This window comes from Tilletiopsis washingtonensis (assembly GCF_003144115.1).
Source record: "Tilletiopsis washingtonensis strain MCA 4186 unplaced genomic scaffold FA09scaffold_2, whole genome shotgun sequence".
Lineage (NCBI taxonomy): Eukaryota > Fungi > Basidiomycota > Exobasidiomycetes > Entylomatales > Tilletiopsis > Tilletiopsis washingtonensis.
Window position 1 is genome coordinate 826,992 of NW_020311999.1, and position 23,612 is coordinate 850,603.

Here is a 23,612-nt window from a genome sequence, read left to right on the forward strand (position 1 = left end):
GCGCCCACTCCACCTCGCCGCCCCTCGACCCCGCCGCGCTCGCCTCGCGCCTCTCGGCCAGCATGGCGGCCATCTCCACGGCGCCCGCGACGCAGCCCACGCTCTACATCGATGGCCAGTGGCGCAACAGCTCAGACGGGCGCAGCCGGCCAAGCATCAACGTGAGTGCGCCGCTGGGAGGCGCGGCCAGACGACGTGCTCGATGCCGGACTCGCTCTGGGCAGCGGGTGCCTCTGCTCCGGGCCGCCGTGTAGCGCTGAGCGCTGCCAGGCTGAGCGCTGCCATGCTGAGCACCACCTTCGCAGCCCTACGATGGCAGCACCATCTGCCACGTCTCCGAAGCCACTGCCGCCGATGCCGAGGCAGCCATCATCTCGGCGCGCGACTTCTTCCGCTCCTCGCCCTTCGCGCACGACACGTTTGCCAACCGCTCCAAGCTGCTCGTCAAGATTGCCGACCTGCTGCAGCGCGACCGCGCCCTGCTGGCCGACATCGAGGTGCGCGACACGGGCAAGACGCTTGCCGAGGCCGAGACGGACGTCGACGATGTGACGGCCGTGTTCCGCTTCTATGCCGAAGAGGCGCCGCATCTCGACACGCCGCGGCGCATCACGGGCGACGGCGTGCCCGGATCGGTGCGCAGCGAGATCGTCAAGGAGGCGGTGGGCGTCTGCGTGCTCATCGCGCCGTGGAACTGTGAGTCGCGAGCTTGCCCTCACATCCGGGTGCGGGCAGGTTGCTGAGGCCGCTGGGCGCACAGACCCGCTGCTGCAGATCTGCTGGAAGCTGGCGCCGGCGATTGCCGCGGGCAACAGCAGCATCATCAAGCCGTCGGAGGTGACGCCGCTGTCGACGGTGCATCTCGTGCGCCTCATGCTCGAGGCCGGCGTGCCGGCGCGTGCCCTGCAGCTCCTCACCGCCGGCGGCGCCAGCGTGGGGCCGACGCTCACCGAGCACCCCGACGTCGACCTCGTCAGCTTCACCGGCGGCCTGGATACGGGACGCAACATCTTGCGCAGCGCTGCGGGCACTGTGAAGCGCACCTGCGTGGAGCTCGGCGGCAAGAGTGAGCTCGCTGGTTGGCCCGTGCCCCTCAAGCTCTCCGCTGAAGTTTCTCGCCTCTCGCAGACCCAAATGTCGTCTTTGCCGATGCGCCGCTGGACTGGGCCATCGACACGGTGCTCACGGCCGTGTTTCTGCACTCGGGCCAGGTGTGCAGCTCGGCGGCGCGCCTCATCGTCGAGGAGAGCATCGCCGACAAGCTCGTCGCGGGCGTCGTGGTGCGGGCCAAGCTGATCCGCATGGGCAGCGGCTTCGACCCCGCCTCGGAGGTGAGAAGCATGGAGTACTGCGTGTTGTGCGCTTGCTGACGCTCGCGACCTCAGACCGGCCCGCTCGTATCTGCAGCGCACCTCGCCAAGATCGAGTCGTACATCGAGATGGCCAAGGGCGAGGGCTGCCAGATCCTCTGCGGCGGCTCGCAGCCGGACCGCTCGCAGCCCGAGTACGCACACCTGCCGCCCGGCGGCTACTTCTTCCTGCCCACGGTGCTCGACCACTGCAACCGCGACATGAAGATTGTGCAGGCCGAGACGTTTGGGCCCATCCTGACCGTGGAGCGCTTCAAGGACGGCGATGAGGAGACTGCTGTGCGTCGCTGTGCGTGGAGCTCCGCCCTGGCGCATGCTCATCCTTCTCTGCAGATTGCACTGGCGAACGACACCAAGTTCGGCCTCGGCGGCGGCGTGCAGACGTCGGACGCCGCGCGCGCCAAGCGCCTCGCACGGCGCATCCGCCACGGCACGATGTGGACGAACACGTACGGCGCCTACACGCCGCGCGCCGAGTGGGGCGGCTTCGGCATGAGCGGCAACGGGCGCGAGCTGGGCAAGGCGGGCCTGTGAGTAGTGTCTGCACGGCAGCGTCCTGAGAGCTGAGCGCTGACACGCTGCTCGGGGCTTCGCAGTGATGAATGTGAGGCCTCTGGTGCTGTCAGACGTCCGACTGAGCTGACCGCATGCCCCACAGACGTCGAGACGAAGCACCTCTACACGGAGACAGCACCGGCACCGCCGGGCTGGTTCAAGGGGCACCCGCATGCCGAGCACAAGAAGTTCACGCCGCCGCCGCCAAAGGCCAAGCTTTAAGGCGGGGGCGCTAGGGACCGTAGATATGCACTTTCTGAGGGCGATTATTGGGATTGCGTCTGACATGAGGCGGCGTAGTGATACAGAGTGATGAGAAAGAGCCGATGGGTGCCGCGTTGGCCGCGCGAAGGCGCGCCGAGCCTGGCTGCTCAGCCGAGACGCTGGCTCGTCTCGGTGCCGACCTTTGCGTGGTCCTTGAGCTGCGGCGCGCTCTCGTAGACGATGTTGGTGGGCGCCTTGGCGCGCGGCCCAAAGTACTCGCCGCGCAGGCCGACGTAGTAGAGACGCACACGCTCGCCGCCCGACGCGGCGGGCACAAAGAGCGTGAGGGAGTTGACGGAGGCGAACTTGGAGGCGCGCAGCGGGTACTGCCGGCGTGCGAGGGGTGAGCTGTGTAGCGGAGGAGGCGGGTCCGAGGCGGAACTGTGAGCCAGAGCCCCATAGTGTTGCGCAGAGCGAGATGTCGCTCTCTGCACAACAGAGGCACGACTCGTGCGCCTGGCGGCGCCAGCATGCCCCCCACACCTCCACAAGCCCAGCGCACCCACCTCGACACACTCGCGCGTCAGCGCCACGCTGTCCACGACCTGCGCAGGCTTGGGCACGCCGTCGTTTGCCGCCTCAAAGTCGAGCGGCTGGGTGAGGTTCGGATAGAGGTGCACCTGAGCTGTGCGCGGTGGTCAGCCCCGACAGCACCCGGCAGCGCGCGCCGCTCGCACTCACTGGGCGTCTCGTCGCCGGGCCCGCTCTTGAGCAGCAGAGCGCGCAGCTTGACGGGCCCCGTAAAGGGAATGCGCAGCAGCAGCTGCTCGTCGACGTCGCTCTCGCAGCACTGGCTCTCGTCCTCGCGCGCATCGTAGGCGCGCAAGAGACGCGCGCCGGAGCCGCGCACGCGCTCGTTGAGCACCTCGACGCCGGCGTGGTCGATGCAGCCGAGCAGCACGTCCTGCACGCCCTCGCCCGGCAGCTGGTGTGCGTCGTCGGCATGGCTGCCGCAGCCGCATGCGCCGTGCTGGTGCTCGTGCGGCATGGCTTGCGTGCGTGGTGGAGGTTGCGAGGCAAGGAGCAAGAGGTGCAGCGCGCGCACGGACGAGAGCGCGGGCGGGCGGTGCGTGTCGGCCGAGTTCCGCAGGCCCGAGATGCTTCCGGCCGGCCGCAGCTCCACCAGCTCCTTCCTTCCTGTCCACCATCACACCCTCATCCCCTCGCACTCTCAGCGGCCATGGCCACGCCGGCACCTCTCATGCAGCACACTGCCGCCGGCGACGCCGCCGTGCTCACCCACGCGCCGCTCGACGGCGGCGCGCTGCTGGCAGACGTGCGTGAGCCCGCGGCCGGCGCCACGGTGCTCTTCGTCGGCACGACGCGCAACGAGTTCGACGGTGCGTGCGGAGCCCGCGGACGTCTGCTCGGTGCTGCGCTGACATTGGCGTCGTACCACAGGCAAGCGGGTTGAGCGCCTCGAGTACGAGGCCTACGAGCCGCTGGCGCTGCGCACGCTGCTCGCCGTGCTCCGGGCAGCTCGCGAGCGCTTCGCCGTGTCGCGCCTGCACATTGCGCACCGCCTCGGCAGCGTCGGCGTCACGGAGGCCTCCATCCTCGTCTGCGCCGTGGCGCCGCACCGGCGCGCCGCATTCGAGGCGGCCGAGTGGATGCTCGAGGAGGTCAAGCGCGAGGCGCAGATCTGGAAGAAGGAGTGCTACGCCAACGCCGACGCCGACGCGCCCGAGTGGAAGGCCAACCGCGTCGACAACGAGCGCTGGCACGCCGCAAAGGAACAGCAATTGTCATGATTGCAAGCGCACTGCTCAGCGCCGCGGATCCCGCTCGTAGGACCCGCGCTGCTCTCTGTCGCGCCCGCCGTCGCCGCCGCGATCTCTCCGCTCATCGCGCTCGCGTCCGTACCGCCCATCACGGTCACGTTCATCTGTCCGCCGCACCTCCCGCTCGCGGCTGTCGCGATCGCGGCGCGGTCTGTCGTCTCGCGCACTCGGCCGCGGGCTCTTGCTGCGGCTGCGGCTGCGATGCCGGCTGCTCTCGCCGCGCGCCTTTCGTCGCTCGCGCTCCTCGCGGATGCGCGCACGCTCCTCCTTGCGCCGCCGCTTCTCCTCCTTCTCCGCCCGACTACTCCCACCACCGCCGCCGCTGAGACTGCGCTCCTGCCGCTCCTTGGCGCGCTCGCGTGCGATGTACGCCGCCATTGGGTCCTCCAGGTCGACGTCGGCTGCGGCGCCTCGCGTTGCGACGGCGGAGGAGGATGAGGCATGTGCGGAGCCTGCTGTTGCGTGTGTGAGCAATGCGACAAATGCGGGCGTGTCTTGACGCAGAGACGTGCGGAGTGCACAGGCGCGGCCATCCATAGCGTGCGCATGAGCGGCCTGAGGCAGGGGATGCGCAGGTCCTTCCTACGCGCACGGCTGCGAGCCTCGGCAGCGTCGCGATTACAACGACGGCCCAACACGCTCTCGCCCTTCTGCCGAACCTCGCCCTGGCACACACCACCTCACACTCACCCTCCAGCAGCGGCGGCGCGGCGTTCCTGCTCGGCTCCGTCTTTTCGATCTTGTTGCCCTGCTCGTCCTTCTCCAGCTCGCCGCGGTACTCGCGCACATGGTCGACGCGCAGCGTGCGGTCGAGCACGACGGCGCCGTTGAGATTGTCGACGGCGAGCACGGTGCTGCGCTGGTCCTCGTACATGAGGAAGCCGAAGCCGCGCCGGGCGCCCGTCTCCTTGGAGCGCGGCAGGCTGATGTCGAGAATCTCGCCGTACTGCGAGAAGATGGTGATGACGTCGCCCTCGGTGAGCGCCGTGGGCAGGCCGCCGACGAAAATGTAGGCGCTGTCTGCGGAGGCAGAGGGTGTGTGAGTGGCAGCCGGGCAGCGCAGGACGGCATGGCGATGCGGCGGCACGCACCCTTGAACTCGTCGTGCCAGCTGGCGCCCTCGAGGCCGAGCTCGAGCTCGCGCTCGTTGAGCTTGGCGGTGGAGCGGATGTTGCTGCGAAGCAAGGCGTCAGTGCGAGGCGGGCGGTGTACGTGAAGCGCCGACGCACTTCATGCTGTGTGCCGGGTATGGTGGAAGGAGGGAGAGAGGAGCGTGACGGCCTCCGCGCTGCCCGGACGAGCCAGCTGCGGAATTCGGGCGACGAGCTGCTCCCGCCCTCGCGCTTGCGCAACACGACGCGTTGCAACGCGCATCTCCCCTTCCTTCTCGCCTCTCCACACGCACCATGCCCCCGCCGCTGCGCCTCACGCTCATCGCCGCCGTGACGCCGAGCAACGGCCTCGGCCTCGCCGGCGGCCTGCCCTGGTCGCTGCCGCGCGAGATGGCGCACTTCCGCCGCGCCAGCAGCCACGTGCCTGAGGCCGAGAGCGAGGCGAGCGGCAGCACCGACGCCGAGCAGCCGCGCCTCAACGCCGTCATCATGGGCCGCAACACTTGGGAGTCGATCCCGCCGCGCTTCCGCCCGCTCAAGGGCCGCATCAACGTCGTCGTCTCACGCACGCTGACGGAGCAGAGTGCGCGCGAGCTCGGCATGTGAGTGACGCGTGGGGCGGTGAGCCGGGCGGCAGGCACCTCAGACGGCCTGAGAGGTGCTTCTAGGCCGGCAAGATGGCGGTGTCGCCATGTCCGATGGCGCTCACATGCCGTCGGCGATTCTTCTCGACGGCGCCTCCCGGCTGACTCTGCATGCCACAGCGACGCCTCCTCACACGCCTACCACTCTCCCTCGCTCGCGCACGCACTCGACTTCCTCTCCTCGCACGCCTCACTCGCGCGCGTCTTCCTCATCGGCGGCGCGCAGCTGTACGCGCAGGCGCTCGAGGCCGTGCCCGCGCCCCACGCGCTCGATCGGCTGCTCATCACGCGCCTGCACACGCCGGCCGAGTGCGACGTGTTCCTGTCCGAGTACCGCACGGCGCAGCAGGTCGAGGCGGACGGCGGCGTGCAGGGTGCGAAGGACGCACAGAGGCCGCTGAAGCAGGAGCACTGGCGGAAAGAGGAGCATGCGGAGATGGAGCGATGGCTCGGCGGCGAGGTGGGCAGGGGCGAGCAAGAGGAGAAGGCGACGCGCTACGAGTTCCAGATGTGGACGCGCCGGTGACAACAGATGCGTGCCAGCCCAAGCGAGTCCGAGGGGTGGCAGTGCCGAGCCCGTGGTGACAGGCTGGTTCTCGCAGGCGCTGCGTTGGACGTGGTGGAGCGCTGTCGTCTGCGAGGAGGCGAAGCTGCTGCTGGCACAAGCGCGAACGCAGCCGCACGAGTGTGTCCAGGCTGCGTTGAGCGTCGCTCGTGCCTGTGTGCAACTGGCAGTCATCGACAGCGCGGCCGGAGCGAGCTCTCCTTGCGCACGTCGAGCCCCGAAGCTGCTTCGTGCGCCTCGCCCTCCTCCAACGAGGCCTTCCACGCGCCCTCGTCGACATTCGAGTGCTGCAGCGCTCCTGAGTCGGACGGAGTCTTAGTGCTCGGCCATTGGCGCTGTGCAACCAGCTCCCCAGTGTACGCCGGCACGAGTGCCGTACCCCTTGCACCTCGTTCGAACTCAGCGCAGGCTCGCGCACGGCTGGACGCGTGCCTTCATGCGCGTCTTCGAGGCTGCTGCATCCAGATCCTGCCTGCTCTGAGGGGCCCGCCTTCAGCATGTGGAGGTGCGGCGCGGCGCGCCTGTCCCAGCCAGCAGGCGAGGGTGAAGCGGGCCTGCTTAATTGCTCGCAGCACTTCGGCCAGTCACTTCCGCTCATCACCACCACCTCTCTGTCCATCAAGTGCCGCACCGCGCACCCGTCTCTGCCGTTCCTCTCCGACAGCCGCTCGCGCCAGCAGCAACAGGCCCGCCATGGCAGCCAGCTCCAGCAGCGCCGTGCCGCCAGACTCGGCCAGCAGGCTGGGCCGCAGCTCCTCGCTCCCGGCGCACCTCGACGCCGAGGCGCAGCCCCTCGGCGCCTCGCCGCGCTCGCCCAGCCTGGCCGCCTTCGTGGCGCGCGCCGCCAGCGCCGCCCGCCTCGCCGTCGGCGGCAGCGAGAAGCACGCATACACGCGCCTCGGCGGCGATGCGCAGCAGCGGCCGCTCTCGCGCCTGCTGCACCTCGGACGCCCGCAGCGCCGCCTCGCCGTCGTGGCGGCGACGGGCGTGGCGCTGCTGCTGCTGCTCCTCGTCGGCCTGGCGCGGCAGCACGGCGACGGCGCGGCGCGCGAGAACCAGGCGTTCGCGACGCCCATGCGTGCCCTTACGCCGCGCGAGGCGCACGACCGCACGTGGGGCGCGGCACAGTGCCGCCGCGAGTTCCCCGCCTTCTATCCGCAGCTCGAGGAGCTGCAGCGCCGCTTCCAGGCGCAGGGCGGCATCTCGAAGCAGATGCTCGACGCCAGCGAGAAGGGAGACCGCGAGCTTCGCTGGGGCCTGGCGCGCGTGAGTCGCCCGGTGCACATTTGGTGGGACGCCATGCAGCACTGACAGCCGCACACAGCTCATCATCAACGACGGACAAGTCTTTGTGAGCACGCACTGTGCAGCTGCGTCTCGCGCCGTGCCAAGTCGAGCTCATCTGTCTTCCGTAGATACGGCGGTTCGCCGAGGGCCAGGAGACACGCGTCAGCGCCATGGTGGGCCTGCTGCACTCGGCCATCGTGGCCGCACCGAGCGCGAACGAGGAGCCGCTGCCTGCCATCGACAGTGAGACACACGCTGCGTTTCGGTGCCAACTTGCAGAGGCTCACTCCTTTGCGCAGTGGTCATTGGCATGGGCGACTTTGGCGGCCTGAACCCCAATGAGGGCACCTGGGCGCTGACGCGGGCGCCCGCCGACGGGCCCGCCAAGGTGTGGATGCTCCCGGACTTTGGCTTTGCGGCGTGGACGGAGGCGGGCACACCGTCGTACGAGGAGTACCGGCGCCTGGCCGCCGACGTCGAGCGCGCGACGCCGTGGGAGAAGAAGGACGACCGCGCGGTGAGTGTACGGCGTGGCATTCGAGTTGCACACAGCTCACGCTACTTTGCAGTTCTGGCGCGGCTTCCCAAACGTGTGGGTACTATTGAACCCTGTCGCTACAGCTTGGCTGACGCACAGATCCGCAGCTACGAGCTGCGGAAGGACCTCATGAGCCGCACCAACGTTACGGCCGACCCGCAGCGCGCCATGTGGTCCGACGTCGTGGCAACAGGCGGCGGCTCGAGCGTGCCGACGGTGCGGACCTGGAAGCACTGCGAGCGCAAGTACCTCATCCACACCGAGGGCAACAGCTATAGCGGGTGCGTGACACTGGGACGTGTGCGACGCAGCGGGGGGTCCGTGGTCTCATCTCAAGTTGCGCCTTGCAGTCGCTCCAAGTATCTCTTTGGCTGCCGCAGCGTCGTCATTGCCCACAAGGTGAGCCTCGCTTGGCCACTGCCACCCGGCAATGGCACTCATCTCGTTTGCAGCCCTGGTGGACACAGCACTTCCATCCGGCGCTCGTCTCCGACCCGCGATCGCCGCACCAGAACCACGTCGAGCTGAAGGGCCATCGTGAGTCTCTACTACGCCGCACGATGCGCTCCGCCTGACAGACTTTCGGCCAGTGTTCGATGGACTGGAGGAGAGCATGGCAGAGATGTGGCGCGCCGACGGCCGCGATGCGCCGTGGTCTGAGCCGAGCCAGGACCGTCGCGGCTGGTCGGTGCTGCGCGCCAACACGCCCGAGCAGATCGCCGCCAACGCCGAGCGCACCCTTGCCGGCCGTGAGTGATCGCGTAGGAGCCAGGCGCCGCTGTGTCCCGACTGACGCCAGTCGCAGGCTATCTCACTCCCGCTGCGATGGCCTGCTACACTCGGGGTGAGCTTGCTCGCTGCGACCCTGTCTGATGCGAAGAGCATCTGCTGACGTCTCCGCCCGCCGATGCCAGCTGCGCTGCGCGCCTACGCCGCCTCGCAGAATGTCGGCTCGTGGGGCGAGCACGGGCCGGGCGTCAAGCCCGAGTACCCGGCCGGCGGCATCGAGCCGGGCACGCTCAAGGGCAGTGACTTCTACGCGCTCGGCGTCAGGGGCGACCTGGAGGTGCGTCCGTGGCTCCAATGCCCGGTGCAAAGAGCGATCGCTGACATCACGCCATGGCAGGTCGCGACGTGGCGCCAGCTTGGCTCGCCCGAATGGCCGCCGATGCCTCGGACGAAGGAGGCAGCGGCGCACTAGAGCAGCCAGTCCTCGAGCCGTGCCGGGCGGCCCCTTTCAACGAGCTCGCCGCGGCGCTCGAGGCGCGCTCGACCAGCAGCGGCTCGGCGCTGGTCGCCGGGAGTCTCAACGTCACCGTTGTTCTAGCACCGTCACCCTTTGTCCAGCGCAATGCATGTACGTTGCCTTTGCGTCGCCCAGACGAGCATCTATTCCCTCCGTCTGCCCTTCTTCTTGTTGCCTTTCCGTCCGCCTGCGCCCGGTCCATCGTCGTCGTCCTCCGGCGCCGCAGACGCGGCGCGCGCGTGGCCCGTCTCCTCGACGTGGCGGAAGAGCTTGCTCTTCGAGTCGAAGCTCGAGCTGCAGACATTGCACGTCTGTGCTTTCGTGGTCAGCGTCGCTGCAGTCGCGTTGTTGTGAGCCTCACTCACGATGGGAGCAGCGGCAGCGCCGCCCGGCGCAGCGTCCTTCTTGTTGCGGCGCGACTTGCGGCCTTTGGCGGGCTGCGACTCCGCCTCCTCCGCAGCAGCTGCGGCAGGCGTGGCGTCCTCAGCCGCGCTTTCCGGTGTGTCCGTCTCGCGCGTCGCAGGCGACGCCGCGCCCGACGAGACAGGCAGCGACTCGGCCCAGTAGCCGTCCTCGTCGAGGCCGGCGCCGCCACGCCCGGCAGCGCGCTTCTTGAGCTTTTGCCGCGCCTTCTTGCTCAGGCCTGCGGTCGGGTCGAGCGGCTCCGCAGCGTCGGCTGCCGGCGCAGGCGTGCCGTTTGCGTCGTTGATCTCCAATGAGAGCGAGGCCATTTGGATGACCGGCTCCTCCTCTCCCACCGCTTCCTTGTCCAGGCCGAGCTCCTTGTCCTGCTTGCGCATCTCGCGCTGCAGGCGGTAGACCTCTTGGCTGTTCGCGAAAGCAGTGTCAGACGAGCAGCACCTCCGCTGAGCCAGCCAGGACGCACCGGTGCTTCTTGCTCTTCTCGTGATTCTCCAGCGCCGGCTGCGTGCGGAAGACCTTGTCGCACGCAAAGCACTCAAAGCTATCCGGCTCCTCTTCCTCCTCTTCCTCCTCCTCCACCTCATCCGCCTGCTCCAGCTCCTCCTCATCTGAACCCACTTCGCTGCCTGACATCTCCGAGTCCTCCTCGAACTCCGAGTCGACCTCGACCGGCGCCTGCTGCTCCCATGCCTGCGGCACATACGTGCGTGCCAGCTCCTCCTCGGCCAGGCGGCGCGCCGCAGCCTCGTCGCGCCGACGCTGCAGCTCTGCCTCGCTGGGCCCGGCGGCGAGCGCGGCTTGGTGCGCCTTGAAGCGCGGGTCGCGCTTGCGGACAAAGGCGACGAGCGACTGTCCTCGCGGCATCAGCGTTGCCGTCCAGGCGGCCCGCGATCAACAGCGTACTCACGCGGATTGCCTCATTGTACTCGCGCCGCCCGACGTCGCGCGCCTGCTTGTTCTCCTTCTCCATCAATCTGCCGCAGCCGCACAGCATGAGACGCGCTCCCTAGCTACACCCTCCGGCAGCAACTCACCGCTTGACTCTGCGGTCCGGCGCATCGCTCAGCTTCCAGCGGTCCTTCCAGCCAAACGCCTTGCGCGTCGAGTAGCCCGCCCAGGCCTGGTAGAAGTCGCGCATCTGCGTCTGGCCCAGCTGCGGCGCCTCGCCCTTGGCGTGCAGCCAGGGCGTGTGCGAGTAGCCAAAGGACGGGAACGCCAGCTGCTCGGCGGGTGCCTCGCCGGCGTACGGCGCGGCGGCGGCATCTTCGGCGGCGATGCGCTCGAACAGGCGCCGGAAGGTGCCATAGAAGCCGGCGTCGTCGTCGGCCTTGTGCCCCGTCGTGGGCAGCGAGAGGATGAGTGTCGGATCGAGAAAGCGCAGGATGTGCCGCGGCGTCAGGCCGGCGCTCGAGCTGCCCGGCGCCTGTGCCTGTGCCGTGCCGGCGCGGAAGGCGGCGAACTGCGTCTCGTCCCAGCCGGCGTCTGCGGCGCCCTCGCCGCCCTCGTCGTCGTCGTCGAGCTCGCCGCGCAGGATGCTCTCGCGGTGCCCGTCGTACCAGGCGCGCTCCTGTGCATCGCACAGCACCTCGTGCGCGGCCGAGATGAGGCGGAAGCGCTCGTTGGCGCCCTCGACGTCGTCGGGGTTCTTGTCGGGATGGTACCTGCGCGGTGTGAGCTTGAGGCGCCCCAGGTGCAGCAGGAGCGCACGCACTTGAGCGCCAGCTTGCGGTACGCCTTGCGGATCTCGCCCTCGGACGCCGCGACGTCGAGGCCCAGCAGGCCGTAGTAGTCCTGCGCGGCGCGGCGTCAGTGGCCATGCGACGGCCCGGTGCGGCGAGGCGACGCACCTGCTTGTCCACGCCGTCGCTCGTCAGCTCGCGCCCGGGCCGCGCCTGCCCGCCGGCGCCGGCGCCGGAAGACTGGCCGGCTCCCATGCGGCGCTTGGACGGGCGGGCGAGGAGGAGTAGGGGTGCAGAAGCGGTGAGTGGTGGAGGCGAGGCACGTGAGGCGCAGGCCAAGCGGTGCAGCCTCAACTTTTCGAGACGGACGCGGGACTCGGGCACGGCGCGTCCAGCGATGAGCCTCGACGATGCCTGTTCGGGCCGCCGCGTGGGAGCGTCGCCGCCTCGCTGCCGCTTGTGGAGCAAGCTTGAGCTTCATGCTGCGCTGCCGGTGCTACTGCACTCAGACTTTGTGTGCGGCTGCGATGCTCCCGCGCGAGCGCGATGCGGCCGCCGCCGTGGAGGTCTCAAGGGCACGTAGGGCCGCGGGCCGGCCGTAAGCCGCGCGCGTCATGCTCGGCGCCCAGCGTTTTCCAGCCAGATCAGCGCGCGGGCCCGTGGGATCGCCGCTCCTCGTTGCCTCCTCTCCGCCTCCGGCAACAGCGCCTCTTCGCGCTGCGAACGTTGCTGTGGAGTGAGCGGCAGACCCGTTCGGTGCATCTTGCCCTCATCCGTTGACCTCATGCATCCTCTCCGCGGGAAGCGCTCCACCGCCTCATCGCGCCCTCGCCGTGCGCGTCGCCGCGGAACGCGCTCTCCGGCCGCTGCCGCCTGTGCCTCCTTCAACTAGCGTGAGGCACAGCAGCGAAGCGGCGCTGCATCCTCTCGCGGCTGTGCCAGATGCTGTGCTTGCACCTGCCTGCTGTCGTGGGAGACGACATGCTTGCTGTCTGCGAGGCGGTGCGATGTGGTGAAGTCTGCTTCGCGGCGGTGATGCCCAGCCATGGAAACGCCGCGCACCGCGGCCATCGCAGGCGGGCGGAGAGCGTGAGAAGGACGTCAGCGTGGATGATCACCAGCGGCCGAGCCGCGGGCCGCGGCTACACGCGGATGCGCCGCTCGTCTCCTGCTCCGCCGCCTCCGTGCGGCCGGCACGCAGGCGGCCTGCCCGCGCCCTGTGCTGCTGCCGCGGCGTGGCTTTTGGCGTGTGCTTCCGCGCGGCGCACTCGGCGCGTGCCTCGGGATGCGCGCTCCGGCCGAAAGCACGCGCGCGGCGACGCGGAGGGGGGCGGCCGCTGACAAGGTGCCGCATCGCCGAGCGCCGCCCGCATCGCCGCGCGCGGCGCGAGATGTGCTTTCGCACGCCCGGCGCCCGGCGCCCGTGATCCGCACGTCGCGCTTCTCGCTCGCGATCCTTCAAAGGCCGCGCCGCTCACACATGTGCTGACGGCAGCCGCACGACCTCGCCTCTCACCCACATCGTCGTCTATCCCAAGTCCTTCGTCGCTTGCTGCTCCTGCGCCTGCACCCGCCTCGCGCGCTCTGCCCATCTTCCACGCGTTCCGCACCGCGACTTCCTCTGTCCGCGAGCGCGCTCGCGGCCCGGCCTTCTCGCCTGCGATGGCCACCTGCACTGCAACCAGCACTGCGCCCGCCATGTCGCTGCCGCGCAGCAGCAGCAATGCTTCCATGGCCTCGACATCCTCAAGCAGCTCGAGCAGCACGGCGCCGCGCTCGCTGCTCTCGCACGCAGCCTTCAGCCTCAACGCCCTCTCCTTCTTCCTCGCCTTTCTCATCGTCGACTGCATGACATTTCCCGCCGCCGGACCGTCTGCCGCACCGCCGCCGCCCGCAGCGACGGCACCCGCGACGCCGCGCCGCTTCGGCCTCTTCGGCCCGCGCCGCCGCCGCACGCCGTCCGAGGAGGGCCGCTTCCTCGCCGTGCCGGCCAAGTCCTCCTCCGGGCTCCTGCGGCCCGTCTCTCCTCCTGCTTCTCCGCGCTTCACAGCCGCAGCAGCAGCAGCCCAGCCGCGCACGCCCGCAAAGGGCGTCTTTGGCTTCGGCCGCGCGCGCGCCGGCAGCGACATCGAGGTGCGCGAGCTGAGCCGCATCCGCAGCGAGGAGGAGCTCAAGGAGCGCCGCGGCAGCGGCGGCAAGGCGGCGCTGGGCCACTACCAGAAGAAGATCTTTGAGAAGCAGGTGAGTGTTGCGTCGGCCGCATTGATTGAGCAGGGCAAGGTTGAGAAGCTGCGTCGGTCTGCGAGCACGATCGGCCCGTCGATTGCGACGCCCGAGAGGCTGCCATCTTCGCCTGCCTGCCTTCTCGCGGCGCAACACGCTCTCGCGAGCTTGTACCTGCGCTTTCTTCTCTCGCTGCGACGCCATTGCTGACGCCACTTGTCCTCAGGTCGTGCGCGCCCTCTCGCTGCAGCCGCTCGTGCGCCTCGTGCTCCTCGTCCTCTTCCTCAGCCTCGCCCTCACGGCGCTGCTCTTCCTCTTCGCCTCGCCGCCCACGCGCAGCCTCGTGCTCGGCGCCGCACTGGGGCCCTTGTCCAAGGGTGCGGCACAGGCGCAGCTGGGCTGGCGACGCGTGCGTCGCGCCGTTGATCCGAACGGCCGCATCGCGAGCTCCATCACGAGCGTGCTGAGCGCTGTGCGTGTCGACAACCAGCGGCGGTGACGAGCTGTTGCTCTCGAGCGAGCTCCGTTCTCAAGCGACCACTGCGCTCTTCACGACCTCACCCACGCCTGCGCGCACTGCTGCCTCACCACGCTGCGCTGCCCTCCCACCCGTCACGCCTGTAGAACACCTGTACCACCACCACCGTCACGTCCTGCCGCTTCGCCTTCGCCCGCTTCACGACCTTCCTCTCTGCCCACAATCCTTGCCTTTCCACCGTCACCCGCAATTCTACACTATGCTGCCTAGAGCCAGTCACGCGTGTCGCTGATGGTCGCGTCTGTCGCAGGATGAAGAGCTGATCTGATTGCAGTACGGTACGGTACACGCGGCCAGAGCGACAAGAAGAAGAGCAGGAGAAAGAATGTGGGTGCCGCTTCTTGTGCCGAGCGTGTGGGTGTCCACAGCCCGGCATAATATGTATTGGACATGCCCCCGCCCTCGAAAGGGCGGGCTGCTCTCTGCTGCTTTTCCCACATCCACATGCGCATTGAGGGCGCTGCGTGTTGAATAGGCAGCATGATGGGAGGGGAGAGGAAGGAAGGGGGCAAGAACGAGGGGGCGAGATGGCGAGACGGGGAGAAACTTGAGGCTGCGGGCTGCGGCCGTCGAGCCGGGCGTGGCGCGAGGGCGCACAGGCATCTCGCGGGCACGAACGCTCGCCTGCGAGCGGCTCAGGCTCACAAGTGTGCAGCGCGGAGAGACGGGACAAGAATGGAGGAGCAGACGGAGTAGAGGCGGACAGCGCGGCGGGCGCAAGTGATCGATGGATTGACGAGGCGCGGAATGGGCGAGAGGAGGATGTGGTGCGGAAGAAAGGCGCAGAAGCGAGGCGCGCGCCGCGAAGAAGGCCAGCCGCGCGGCGCTTGAGCCCGGCCGAGACGCTTCTCTGCCTCTGCGCCGCCGGGCGCGCCTCCCTCGCAGCACCACGCTGCGCCGCAGTCAGCCCTTGCCGGCCTCTGCCTCGCCTCGGGCGCCTCATCGTCATGCTCGGCTGACATTCGTGAACGAGACGTTGGCCTCAGCGCATGCCTCCGCAGACTCAACGCTGCTCTGTGAGGGCCGCGCCGGCAGCGCTGCATCCCTCACGTCACGCCTCGGTCTCGCCAGCTCAGAAGCACCTCCCGCTCTCTCTCTCTCTCTCGCTCACACACACGACGAGCAGCAAGCAGGTATGCAATTGAGACCGCAGCGAGAAGCAAATGTCCCGCAGCTCTTGGCGCCGCACACGTCCTGGGTGTGGAGACGAAGCAGCTTCCTATTTGGCATGCGTGGAGATCAAATCGGTCTGGCTCGCCGCAGCCGCTGCAGACCCGTGAGGGCAGCGAGCGGCCTTGGCACGCCCGTCCTCTCGGTGAAGAACGGGGGTGTGGCTGGCACTGGAGAGGAAGAGTAGGTGTGAGGCGCCGCACGGCAAAGGCGACGCAAGAGGGCAGACTCACAGCGTGGCTTTTTGATGGTCGCAAAGCAAGAGGGCGCGGCGTGCGGCGCCCTTATGAGCGATGCGCGGCGCCGCGGCTGAGCAGCACTTCTGCACGCACGAAGCTTTGCACGTGACTGGCGCGGCCGCCTCATCATCTCGTGCCTGGCCCCCTCGCCTCGCCTTCCTCCGCTCCACACCCACCATGTCCTTCGCCCGCAGCGCCGTCGCCTCGACGTCGCGCGCCACCGCCGCGCCGGCGTGGTCGCTGCGCGCGCTCGCCGCCGCGCTGCCCGCTGCTGCGCCCTTCTCGACGTCGGCGCCCGCCGGCGAGAAGCGGCACCGGCGCACGGCGCGCCTGCGCAAGCGCCGCAACGAGGATGCGCAGGAGCTCAAGGCACGCCTGCTCGAGGCCACGCGCCCCGACCCCGTGCGCGGGCACCAGATGAACGACGGCGGGCGCGCCGCGTGGCAGCGCTGCGAGCTGGCACAGGTCGTGCTGCAGAAGGACGCCGTGTGGGGCGTCAAGGAGGACCGGCGCGGCAACCTCGTCGCCGTGCCCAGCACGCACGCCGACGACGCCGCGGCCGCCGAGGTGGCACAGAGGCTCGGCGGGCCGCTGCGCCTCAACTTCGGCCTCGGCGCCAAGGACCGCGAGCTGCTCTTCCGCGACCTGCCCGCCGTGCAGGTCGAGGACAGCATCTTCCACGACTACTTCCGCAGCGCCGCGCCCGACATGGCCGCCGCCGCGGCGCAGGTGCCGGCGCTCGAGGCGCGCGAAGAGGCCAGTGCCGAGACGCTCAAGCGCATCCTCGACCTGCGCAACGCCAGCGGCCGCGGCATCCAGGCAGAGAACATCCGCCGCATCGTCGGCCACTTTGGCAAGCGCGTCGGCGCGCCGCCAGACACGGGCAGTCCCGAGGTGCAGGGTGAGTGCGGCAGGTAGCGGCGGTGCAGTCTGAAGAAGTGGTGTCGTGTGGTGTAGCAGCAGCGGTGTGCATTGCAAGGATGTGGCGCGAAGAAGGGCCCAGCAGACGGGTGCGCTGCGAGGTGGCTCGGAGAGCAGCGGCAGCCGTGTGCGTCTCGCTCGACGAGCGGACAGAGCACGTCACCCGTCCATGCGCCTACAGTCATAGGCAGAATCTTGTGACTACGCACGTGCATGTGCGCCAGAGATGCTGTCGTGGGCTGCACCGGTCGCAGCCTCGCCTCTCTGTCATACGGCACTTGCCGCCGCCGTGGCGATGCCGCACGTTCTGTCCGAGCACCTTCGCTGACACCCCTCGCCCAGCTGCCGTGCTCACCTACCGCATCCACAACATGGCCGACCACCTGGCGGACAACCACCGGCACGACCACTCGAACCGGCGCGCGCTGGCGCTGCTCGTGTACCAGCGCGCGCGCATGCTCAAGTACCTCAAGCGCCAGAGCGCGCAGCGCTACGCGAGCCTGCTGGCGCGCATCGGCGTCGAGGCGCGCGCCGTCGAGGGCGAGCTGATGCTCGGCGGCATGCCGAAGCAGCGGAGGACGTAAGAGCGCGGCGAATGCGATGCCAATGCACATGTGATGCGGCTGGAGCCAAGGCGAGGCGGAGTGGACGAGCACGGTGGGACGGTACAGTCAGGGAGGGGAAGCACGGCGCTGCTCGGCCGGCATGTCGCGTGCCGAGCTGTGTGCCCCTCACTTGTGGCTGCTCCGGGCCCGATCCTCCCGATGCCTTCGGCGTTGCCGCGCCGAACAGATGAGTGTGGGCGCTGCTTGTGCTCGGCTGTTGGACGGCCGTTGCGAGTGCTCGAGGCGAAGCAGCTGCAGAGGCGCGGCCGAGGCGGCGCTATGGCGCGCGGCCGCCAAGCACGGCGCAGGGCACACGACCGACCCGTCCCCACGCGCCACGGCGTTTCCCGGGTCAGGGCCCGCTGCCCCGCAGAGCCGTCTGACTTGCATGAGCTGGCCCGTTCAGATGCTCGGTGTGCTGCGGCTGAGCATGCAACAGTCGGTTTGACCTCTGTAGCTGCTTCGTAACACCCACTGGCGCTGGCCGGCCGAAAGTGCCGCTTATCCACAGCTCGGCGCTCGGAGCGAGGGGCGCGGCAAAACCGGCCGTGCAGGGTTTGCCGGCGAACTTAAGTCGCGTGCGCAACACACCGCATCCTCCCGCCCTCATCCCCCCGCCATGCACACACACGACGCCGTCTCCGCACCCACCGCACTGCCCTCGGGCCCCGTGTACGAGGCACACGGCGTGCCGTCGGCGCGCGGCGCCGCCGACATTGCGCGCATCGTCTCGCGCGGCGGCAGCAGCAGCGCCGGCGCATCCCACACGGCGCCCGCGAGCCGCGACGAGCCGCTCGGCCACGAGAGCAAGGCCGACGCCAGCTCGCCGCCGGCGGAGCGCGAGCTCGAGGCGGGCGCAGCGGAGGCCACGCATGAGTCGCGCTCGTGGAGCCGCTGGTGCGTGCTCCCATCGCGAGCGCTGCCGTGTTGTCGCGGCTGACTCGGATGCGCAGGCTGCAGCAGGACGTGTCGCACGACGAGGCCTCGGTGCCGCTGGCGTGGCAGGCGCTGCTGACGGGCATGGTGGATGCGCTCATCTACTCGCGCAGCCAGGTGTGGACGGGCTTCCAGACGGGCAACATGGTGCAGTTCTCGCAGAACATGTGAGCAGCACAGGCCGCACCCTTGCTTGCACTGCGGTGCTGACGATGCTCTGCGACAGCGCACAGTTCATGCTGCCCGGCGCGCCGCGCTTTCCGCTGCTCACCACCGAGCGCATCATCTCCATCGTCGCCTTTCTGCTCGGCTCCTTCGTCGGCGCAAAGGGCGGGCGGCGCTTCGGCGACCGCGTGCGCGCGTGGCAGATGGGCACCGCCGTGCTGCAGAGCCTGGCGCTGTGGGGCGCCGCGGGCATCCTGCTCAGCCGGCCCGAGGCCGAGGAGCCGAGCTTCCAGTACTGGCCGGGCATCATTGCGCTCGTGCGTGTCGCGCGCGAGGAGTGGACGAGCGGAGGCTGACAGACTTTGAGCAGACGGCCTTCTCGATGGGCATGCAGAGCATTGCCTCGCAGAAGCTCGTCTCGCCCTCCTTCGCCACGGTGAGTGTGCCGTGCGGTTCATGGCACGAGCTCTGCAATCCTGTGCTGATCCTTCCCGCTCCAGACCGTTGCCTTCACCGCCACGCTGTCGCAAATCGCGTCCGACCCGTATCTCTTCGCGCTCACACTCTCGCCCTTTGAGCGCCTGCGCAAGGGCGGCAGCAAGAAGCCCGGCATGCTGGGCCGCGACCGGCGCCTGCTGGCCATCTTTGCGCTCTGCACCGGCGCAGGCGTCGCCGAGTGCCTGCTCTTCTCGCGCGCTGGCCTGCGCGGCGGAGTGGCGATTGCAGCGGGCTTCAAGTTCGTGCAGGCGGTGAGTCGACGCTGCTGGGCCGCCTGGGAGACGTGTGAGACTGATCACTGCTCTCGCCAGCTGCTGTGGCTCGTGCCAAAGGGCGAAGAGCCCACGCCCATCAAGGCCTAGCGCAGCTTCTTCATCATTCCAGCTACATCTCGCATCGATGCCCCGTCTTGCTGCTTTAGACGCCTGCTCCACCCTAGACACCGCACGCGCCGGATCGCCCCATACCCCATTGCGACTCTCGCACTGCCTCTGCTGAGCGCACAATCAAATAGAATGGCATGCCACATTCCAGTTCCCGGCCTGTTCCTGTGTCCCTACGTCCCTCTAAACCCTCTGTCCCGCGCAGCCTCACGTCTCCTCGACGTTGCGCGAGACGAAGCTGTGCAGCTCGGCGGTGACTTCGGCGCGCAGCGCTGCCGGCACGCTCGCTGCACGAGGGACGAGCGCAGTGTGAGCGTCTGTGCGTGGGGCCCTGTCTGCTCGCCAGCCTAGAGCCAGCCGGAGCAGCGCTGTTCGCCGGCCGATGCCTGCTGCCGCTGCAGAGGCATGCTTGCTGCTTGCCGCCCGCACGGCTCGCCACAGCGACTCACCCTGGGCGTCGACCTGCAGCATCTGCACGAGCTCGGGCAGGCTGAGCGTCTCCTGTGCCTTTGCGTGGCCTGTGGCCGATGTCACTCCCAGTCAGCTTGCTGCTCCTGCATGCACCAGGCCGTGTCCCCACCGCCGCCTCTGCGCACACACACGCACCCAGCGCCTTTTCCTGCAGCTCGGCCTGCCAGCCGCTCTCCGAGAGGCCGCGGCGCAGGATCTCGAGGATGCTGCCGCCTGTGAATCAGCCACTGCTCTGCAGCATCAGCCACGTGCAATGCCACGCACCGGTGCCACTCGCCCGACTCGACGAGGCGCGCATGCAGCGCCGCCTGCAGCTGCTCGGACTCGGGCGCACTGGGCATGGCGGGGACGCGAGCGCGGTCGCTCCGACGTGCAGCTGAGCGAGGGGAGAGTGCGGAGTGGAGGTGGTGGTGAGCAGGAGAGAGGCGGCCGCGCATGGCATCGCCTCGCAGCGCGCCCCGCATCGGCGTCGCGCGCGCACGCACCACGAGAGGCATCCTGCGCCGCGGCCGCGCATCGTCCTTGCTTCCCGACCACCACAGCCTTCCCTTCGCACACAGCACGCTGCCCTCGCGCCGCCGCCGGCCCACGCTGCAGCATGGCCGACATCAACCCCTACGAGGTGCGTCGCGCCCGCCTCGCCTCGCCTGCCTCCGTGCTCACCCCTCACACAGGAGGCGCGCCTGCACACGCGGCCCTTTGCGCGCGAGGCCTGGGAGAACAGCGGCACCCTCTTTGCGCTGCTCGTCTCGCTCGAGTTCCTCGAGCGCGCCTACGTGCGCGGCGGCGTGCCCGAGGCCGAGTACACGCCCGCGTGCACGCGCCTGCTCGCCCAGGCAAAGACGGTGCTCAAGCTCGTCGTCGAGGAGACGGCCGGGCCGGAGCTGCCGCCGCCGGTCGGCGGGCTCGAGGGCTTCATGAAGCGCTACAAGGTGCGTGCTGCGAGGCGTCGCTATGGTTATGGTGGGGCATGTTGCGACCGTGCTCTCGCGAAGCAAGGGAGAAGTATGGCACCCTCGCATGTGTCCCGGGCTCTCGTATGCGCTGCATCGTTTGGCATGCCTGCTATGCAGCCCCGGAGCACCATGCGCTTTTTCCTCGCTTCTTGCTGGCTGCTGATACGAGCCGCACGCAGATGCATCACCCCGCCGCGCTGCACCGCATCAGCGTCGGCATCCCCGCGACGCTCGAGCACAACTCGCACGCCGCGACGTCGGGCAACGAGCGCGCGCAGAGCGTCGCCGAGACGACGCAGGCCTTCATCACGTTCATGGATGCGCTCAAGCTCAAGCTGCGCGCCAAGGACCAGCTGCATCCGCTGCTCGGCGACCTGATGGGCGCGTACGGCAAGGCGGGCGGCGCGGGCGAGGGACGCGGCAAGCTTGTGGGCTGGTCAGTGCACGGCGAACACCGCGTGCTCAGCTGGCGACGCTGACAATGCTCTGGCTTGCAGGCTCATCAAGCTCAACCAGCTCGCAGCGGCAGATGAGATCAACGAGGAGGACGCGCGCCAGGTGCGTTGCTCGGAGGAGGCCACAGCGCCATGCATCGTGCAGATGCTGACCACCCGCCTTCGCAGATGCTCTTCGACGTCGAGGCAGCATACAGCGCTTGGTTCGCCTCGCTGCAGCGCGGCTGAGACGTGCGAACGAGCGGGTGTGGGCAGGACTCTGCGGCGAGCTGCGAGGGCGATCACCGGCTCCCGTGGCGTCGGCTCCACATCAAGGCGCGACCTGCCTCTGCGCAAGCGATCCCGGACGCCGCGCCAGAACCGCCGCTCTCCGGTCCGCAGCCGCAGTAGCGCAGGTCGAGGTCATACACGGCGCGCTGGAGAAGCTCTCCTATCTCGCGAGCAGCACAAGCACTTTTCTGCCTCGTCTACGCAGCTGCGAGCAAGACCGAGCCGCAGCTCGCAAGGTCGCGGCACGCACGCCAGGGCCCGCCCGCCTAGCTGCGTGTGCGTCAGACACGACGCCTCGAGCGAGAGGCGCCAAGGCCAAGGAAGCAAGAGCGTGTGGGTCGCAACAGATCGTCGGACTTCAAGTCAAGCCACTGCCAGGACGCGCAGCTGCACGCTGCGTCGCCTGGCATGGGCTCGGCTTGGGCGCCATCGGCCTGTCGCCGTCAGCAACGCTCTTGCTACCCTGTTCTTGTCCACTCTCGCTCGGCTCGCATGTGTCTCCGTCCTCACGACGTCGTGCGCCCTGCGCGTCACTCGGCTACACGCGCCGGCTGCCAATTCGTCGCTCCGGTCTGCGGTGGTCACGCACGCCATGTCGTTCGGCGGATGCAGCGAGTAGCTCCTCGCAAGGCCACAGCGCACACGCACGCTCGGCCGGGCGATCCGGCACGCATCGTGCGCCAGACACGACGCATCGAGCGAGGCTAGAGCTAGCGCAAGCAAGCGAAGTTGCCGGTGTGGAGGGCAGATCGACGAGCTCTGGGCATCCTCAGACGGAAGGCGTAGCATGCGGCTGCGCCCTCCGTCTGTGGATGTTTCGGATGCGCAGCTCTGCCCTCGTCTACGACTCTCGCGCTTGCTCGTGCTTCTTATGCCTCGCTCGCCTCGCGTGTCTGCATTCCGGCGGCATCGCTCGACGTCGTCCTGCGCGTCGCTCAAGCTACGCGCGACGGCTCGCGGCGCGCATGCAAGGCGCAGGCGCTCGGCTCGGCGAAGCAGTACCCGTGGCGCATCGCGAACACCGCCTCGAGCGAAGCGGGGCAAGCGCCAGCAAGCAGGACCGCCGCCTGACAGCAGACCACAAGTGATCGGACTTAGCCGCAGACGGGGCGCGCAGACGCATGCTGCGCCGCCCCGTCTGAGGCTAAGTCTTGATTGCCTTCGATTTGCTATCGGGTGCAGCGTTCTCGCTTCCTTGCACTTGTCCTTCTTTCGCCGCTCGCGTCGCCGCTCTGCGTCTCACGGCGTCGCTCGACGTCGTGCGGCTTACGCTCAGTCCGCTATGCCGGGCACTTGCAAGCAGGCTGCTCCCGCTCGCAGTAGACGGCATCGAGAGTCACGCAGAGACGGCAAATGCATCACATTGTACATCAGCTCCGTCCCATGCCGCTATTCTGAGTGAGTTGCTTGAGCGTCGTGTTGCCGCCGCAGCCGCTCTGCCGCTCAAGTGTGTCCTGGCGATCCATCCGCTTCTGGCAGCCTCCGCCGCCGCCGCCACTGGCGGATGGCAAGCGAGACGAGGCGGCCGCATGATCCTTGGCTTCGGGGAGCTCCAAGCTGGCGCGTGCTGTGTCGAGCGTTCTGCTTGATGTGACGCGAGCGAGCGCTGCCCTTCATGGCGCGGGCCGAAGAGGCGAGCAGATCGCTGGCGAGCCGCTTGGGCAGTAGACGGCGCGGTGGACGAGCGCGCGCTTGGAGAGAGCGCCGGATGCTGGCGCCCATGAAGTTCAGAGCTCGAGACGACGTGCGGTGCGAGCGCCCGGCGCTCGTGTGACGATTGCGTCTCTGAGTGCGCATGGCGACTTGGCGAGCATCGCAGCTCGCAGCGTCGCGGCTCAGCGCTGCAAGAAGCGCAGCAGCGCCTGTTCCGTCTCCTTGAGCTCGTCGAGACTCATCTCGCCCACCTCGAGCGCGCGCACCGCATCCTCTGCGCGCCTGTAGCCGAGCGCCAGTGCGCGCGCGCCCCGCTGCGCCTCCAGCTGGGCGGCGCTGGGCGCGCGCGTGCTGCCCGACGCGCCGAGGTGCGCCACGAGGGCGTCGGAGAGGTCGGCGTCGGAGGTGGTGCCGAGGAGGAAGGACGCGGGGGCGTTGGCGGGCGCCGCCGCGGACGAGGGCGCGGCCGGGGTCGGCGCCGCGGCGGGCTGCGAGGCGGGCGTCTCGTCGGCGAGGAAGAGCGGCGCCGAGGTGGCGGCGACGTGCGTGAGGTGCGCGTGCAGGGCCTGCACCTGCGGCAGCAGCACGCCGACGTGTGCGGAGAGCGTGTGTGTTGCTGCCATGCCGTGGTGCAGGAGATGAGAGATGCGAAGGTGGAGCAGCAG

At 69.0% G+C, this 23,612-nt stretch overlaps 15 protein-coding genes across 15 annotated transcripts; 9 read left to right on the forward strand and 6 right to left on the reverse strand.

Moving 5' to 3' along the window:
- Positions 1-62: 62 nt before the first annotated feature.
- FA09DRAFT_293050 (putative aldehyde dehydrogenase) lies at positions 63-2,147 on the forward strand (the record flags this gene model as incomplete). The annotated part of the gene is made up of 8 exons (XM_025740036.1): positions 63-161; positions 306-696; positions 761-1,066; positions 1,129-1,331; positions 1,386-1,649; positions 1,704-1,900; positions 1,967-1,974; positions 2,029-2,147. 8 exons carry the CDS (start codon positions 63-65, stop codon positions 2,145-2,147), a joined length of 1,587 nt encoding a protein of 528 aa, XP_025601226.1.
- A 25-nt stretch (positions 2,148-2,172) lies between these two features.
- Positions 2,173-3,181, reverse strand: FA09DRAFT_327660 (DUF1000-domain-containing protein). Its single transcript, XM_025741477.1, has 3 exons — positions 2,871-3,181; positions 2,696-2,814; positions 2,173-2,515 (listed from the first exon to the last, which is right to left on the reverse strand). Exons 1-3 carry the CDS (start codon positions 3,175-3,177, stop codon positions 2,297-2,299), a joined length of 645 nt encoding a protein of 214 aa, XP_025601227.1. The 5' UTR covers positions 3,178-3,181; the 3' UTR covers positions 2,173-2,296.
- Positions 3,182-3,334: 153 nt separating this feature from the next.
- Positions 3,335-4,426, forward strand: FA09DRAFT_327662 (Molybdopterin biosynthesis MoaE). The gene is made up of 2 exons (XM_025741478.1): positions 3,335-3,528; positions 3,590-4,426. Exons 1-2 carry the CDS (start codon positions 3,370-3,372, stop codon positions 3,938-3,940), a joined length of 510 nt encoding a protein of 169 aa, XP_025601228.1. The 5' UTR covers positions 3,335-3,369; the 3' UTR covers positions 3,941-4,426.
- FA09DRAFT_358299 (hypothetical protein) lies at positions 3,897-5,227 on the reverse strand. The gene is made up of 4 exons (XM_025744944.1): positions 5,200-5,227; positions 5,062-5,144; positions 4,661-4,990; positions 3,897-4,425 (listed from the first exon to the last, which is right to left on the reverse strand). Exons 1-4 carry the CDS (start codon positions 5,202-5,204, stop codon positions 3,956-3,958), a joined length of 888 nt encoding a protein of 295 aa, XP_025601229.1. The 5' UTR covers positions 5,205-5,227; the 3' UTR covers positions 3,897-3,955.
- A 141-nt stretch (positions 5,228-5,368) lies between these two features.
- On the forward strand, positions 5,369-6,252 carry FA09DRAFT_314741 (hypothetical protein; the record flags this gene model as incomplete). The annotated part of the gene is made up of 3 exons (XM_025740780.1): positions 5,369-5,684; positions 5,847-6,075; positions 6,130-6,252. The coding sequence occupies exons 1-3, from the start codon at positions 5,377-5,379 to the stop codon at positions 6,250-6,252; spliced, it is 660 nt and encodes a 219-aa protein (XP_025601230.1). The 5' UTR covers positions 5,369-5,376.
- A 732-nt stretch (positions 6,253-6,984) lies between these two features.
- FA09DRAFT_336345 (hypothetical protein) lies at positions 6,985-9,317 on the forward strand (the record flags this gene model as incomplete). The annotated part of the gene is made up of 12 exons (XM_025743873.1): positions 6,985-7,557; positions 7,616-7,642; positions 7,707-7,821; positions 7,878-8,095; positions 8,148-8,170; positions 8,224-8,397; positions 8,467-8,515; positions 8,569-8,653; positions 8,707-8,865; positions 8,922-8,960; positions 9,031-9,182; positions 9,243-9,317. 12 exons carry the CDS (start codon positions 6,985-6,987, stop codon positions 9,315-9,317), a joined length of 1,689 nt encoding a protein of 562 aa, XP_025601231.1.
- On the reverse strand, positions 9,263-11,776 carry FA09DRAFT_327668 (DnaJ-domain-containing protein). Its single transcript, XM_025741479.1, has 7 exons — positions 11,633-11,776; positions 11,497-11,576; positions 10,820-11,446; positions 10,693-10,759; positions 10,249-10,634; positions 9,728-10,190; positions 9,263-9,673 (listed from the first exon to the last, which is right to left on the reverse strand). Exons 1-7 carry the CDS (start codon positions 11,717-11,719, stop codon positions 9,506-9,508), a joined length of 1,878 nt encoding a protein of 625 aa, XP_025601232.1. The 5' UTR covers positions 11,720-11,776; the 3' UTR covers positions 9,263-9,505.
- Positions 11,777-12,973: 1,197 nt separating this feature from the next.
- On the forward strand, positions 12,974-14,445 carry FA09DRAFT_344974 (hypothetical protein). The gene is made up of 2 exons (XM_025744667.1): positions 12,974-13,705; positions 13,914-14,445. The coding sequence occupies exons 1-2, from the start codon at positions 13,127-13,129 to the stop codon at positions 14,184-14,186; spliced, it is 852 nt and encodes a 283-aa protein (XP_025601233.1). The 5' UTR covers positions 12,974-13,126; the 3' UTR covers positions 14,187-14,445.
- FA09DRAFT_120844 (hypothetical protein) lies at positions 14,042-15,267 on the reverse strand. Its single transcript, XM_025739035.1, has one exon. The coding sequence runs from the start codon at positions 15,172-15,174 to the stop codon at positions 14,272-14,274; it is 903 nt and encodes a 300-aa protein (XP_025601234.1). The 5' UTR covers positions 15,175-15,267; the 3' UTR covers positions 14,042-14,271.
- A 646-nt stretch (positions 15,268-15,913) lies between these two features.
- Positions 15,914-17,133, forward strand: FA09DRAFT_289561 (S15/NS1 RNA-binding domain-containing protein; the record flags this gene model as incomplete). Its single annotated transcript, XM_025739947.1, has 2 exons — positions 15,914-16,535; positions 16,898-17,133. Coding segments are annotated over 2 exons (858 nt in total), but the record flags the coding sequence as incomplete, so codon positions are not given.
- Positions 17,134-17,778: 645 nt separating this feature from the next.
- Positions 17,779-19,293, forward strand: FA09DRAFT_327670 (hypothetical protein; the record flags this gene model as incomplete). Its single annotated transcript, XM_025741480.1, has 6 exons — positions 17,779-18,057; positions 18,114-18,263; positions 18,323-18,578; positions 18,632-18,697; positions 18,762-19,010; positions 19,071-19,293. Coding segments are annotated over 6 exons (1,051 nt in total), but the record flags the coding sequence as incomplete, so codon positions are not given.
- Positions 19,294-19,349: 56 nt separating this feature from the next.
- On the reverse strand, positions 19,350-19,954 carry FA09DRAFT_336350 (hypothetical protein; the record flags this gene model as incomplete). Its single annotated transcript, XM_025743874.1, has 4 exons — positions 19,350-19,429; positions 19,592-19,660; positions 19,749-19,819; positions 19,878-19,954. The coding sequence occupies 4 exons, from the start codon at positions 19,952-19,954 to the stop codon at positions 19,350-19,352; spliced, it is 297 nt and encodes a 98-aa protein (XP_025601237.1).
- A 257-nt stretch (positions 19,955-20,211) lies between these two features.
- Positions 20,212-21,252, forward strand: FA09DRAFT_333254 (ESCRT-1 complex, Vps28 subunit; the record flags this gene model as incomplete). Its single annotated transcript, XM_025743677.1, has 5 exons — positions 20,212-20,235; positions 20,288-20,545; positions 20,749-21,005; positions 21,067-21,127; positions 21,193-21,252. 5 exons carry the CDS (start codon positions 20,212-20,214, stop codon positions 21,250-21,252), a joined length of 660 nt encoding a protein of 219 aa, XP_025601238.1.
- A 745-nt stretch (positions 21,253-21,997) lies between these two features.
- FA09DRAFT_120986 (hypothetical protein) lies at positions 21,998-23,037 on the forward strand. Its single transcript, XM_025739036.1, has 2 exons — positions 21,998-22,692; positions 22,774-23,037. Exons 1-2 carry the CDS (start codon positions 22,082-22,084, stop codon positions 22,886-22,888), a joined length of 726 nt encoding a protein of 241 aa, XP_025601239.1. The 5' UTR covers positions 21,998-22,081; the 3' UTR covers positions 22,889-23,037.
- Positions 23,038-23,129: 92 nt separating this feature from the next.
- FA09DRAFT_336352 (hypothetical protein) lies at positions 23,130-23,570 on the reverse strand (the record flags this gene model as incomplete). The annotated part of the gene is made up of 1 exon (XM_025743875.1): positions 23,130-23,570. The coding sequence occupies one exon, from the start codon at positions 23,568-23,570 to the stop codon at positions 23,130-23,132; it is 441 nt and encodes a 146-aa protein (XP_025601240.1).
- Positions 23,571-23,612: the final 42 nt, after the last annotated feature.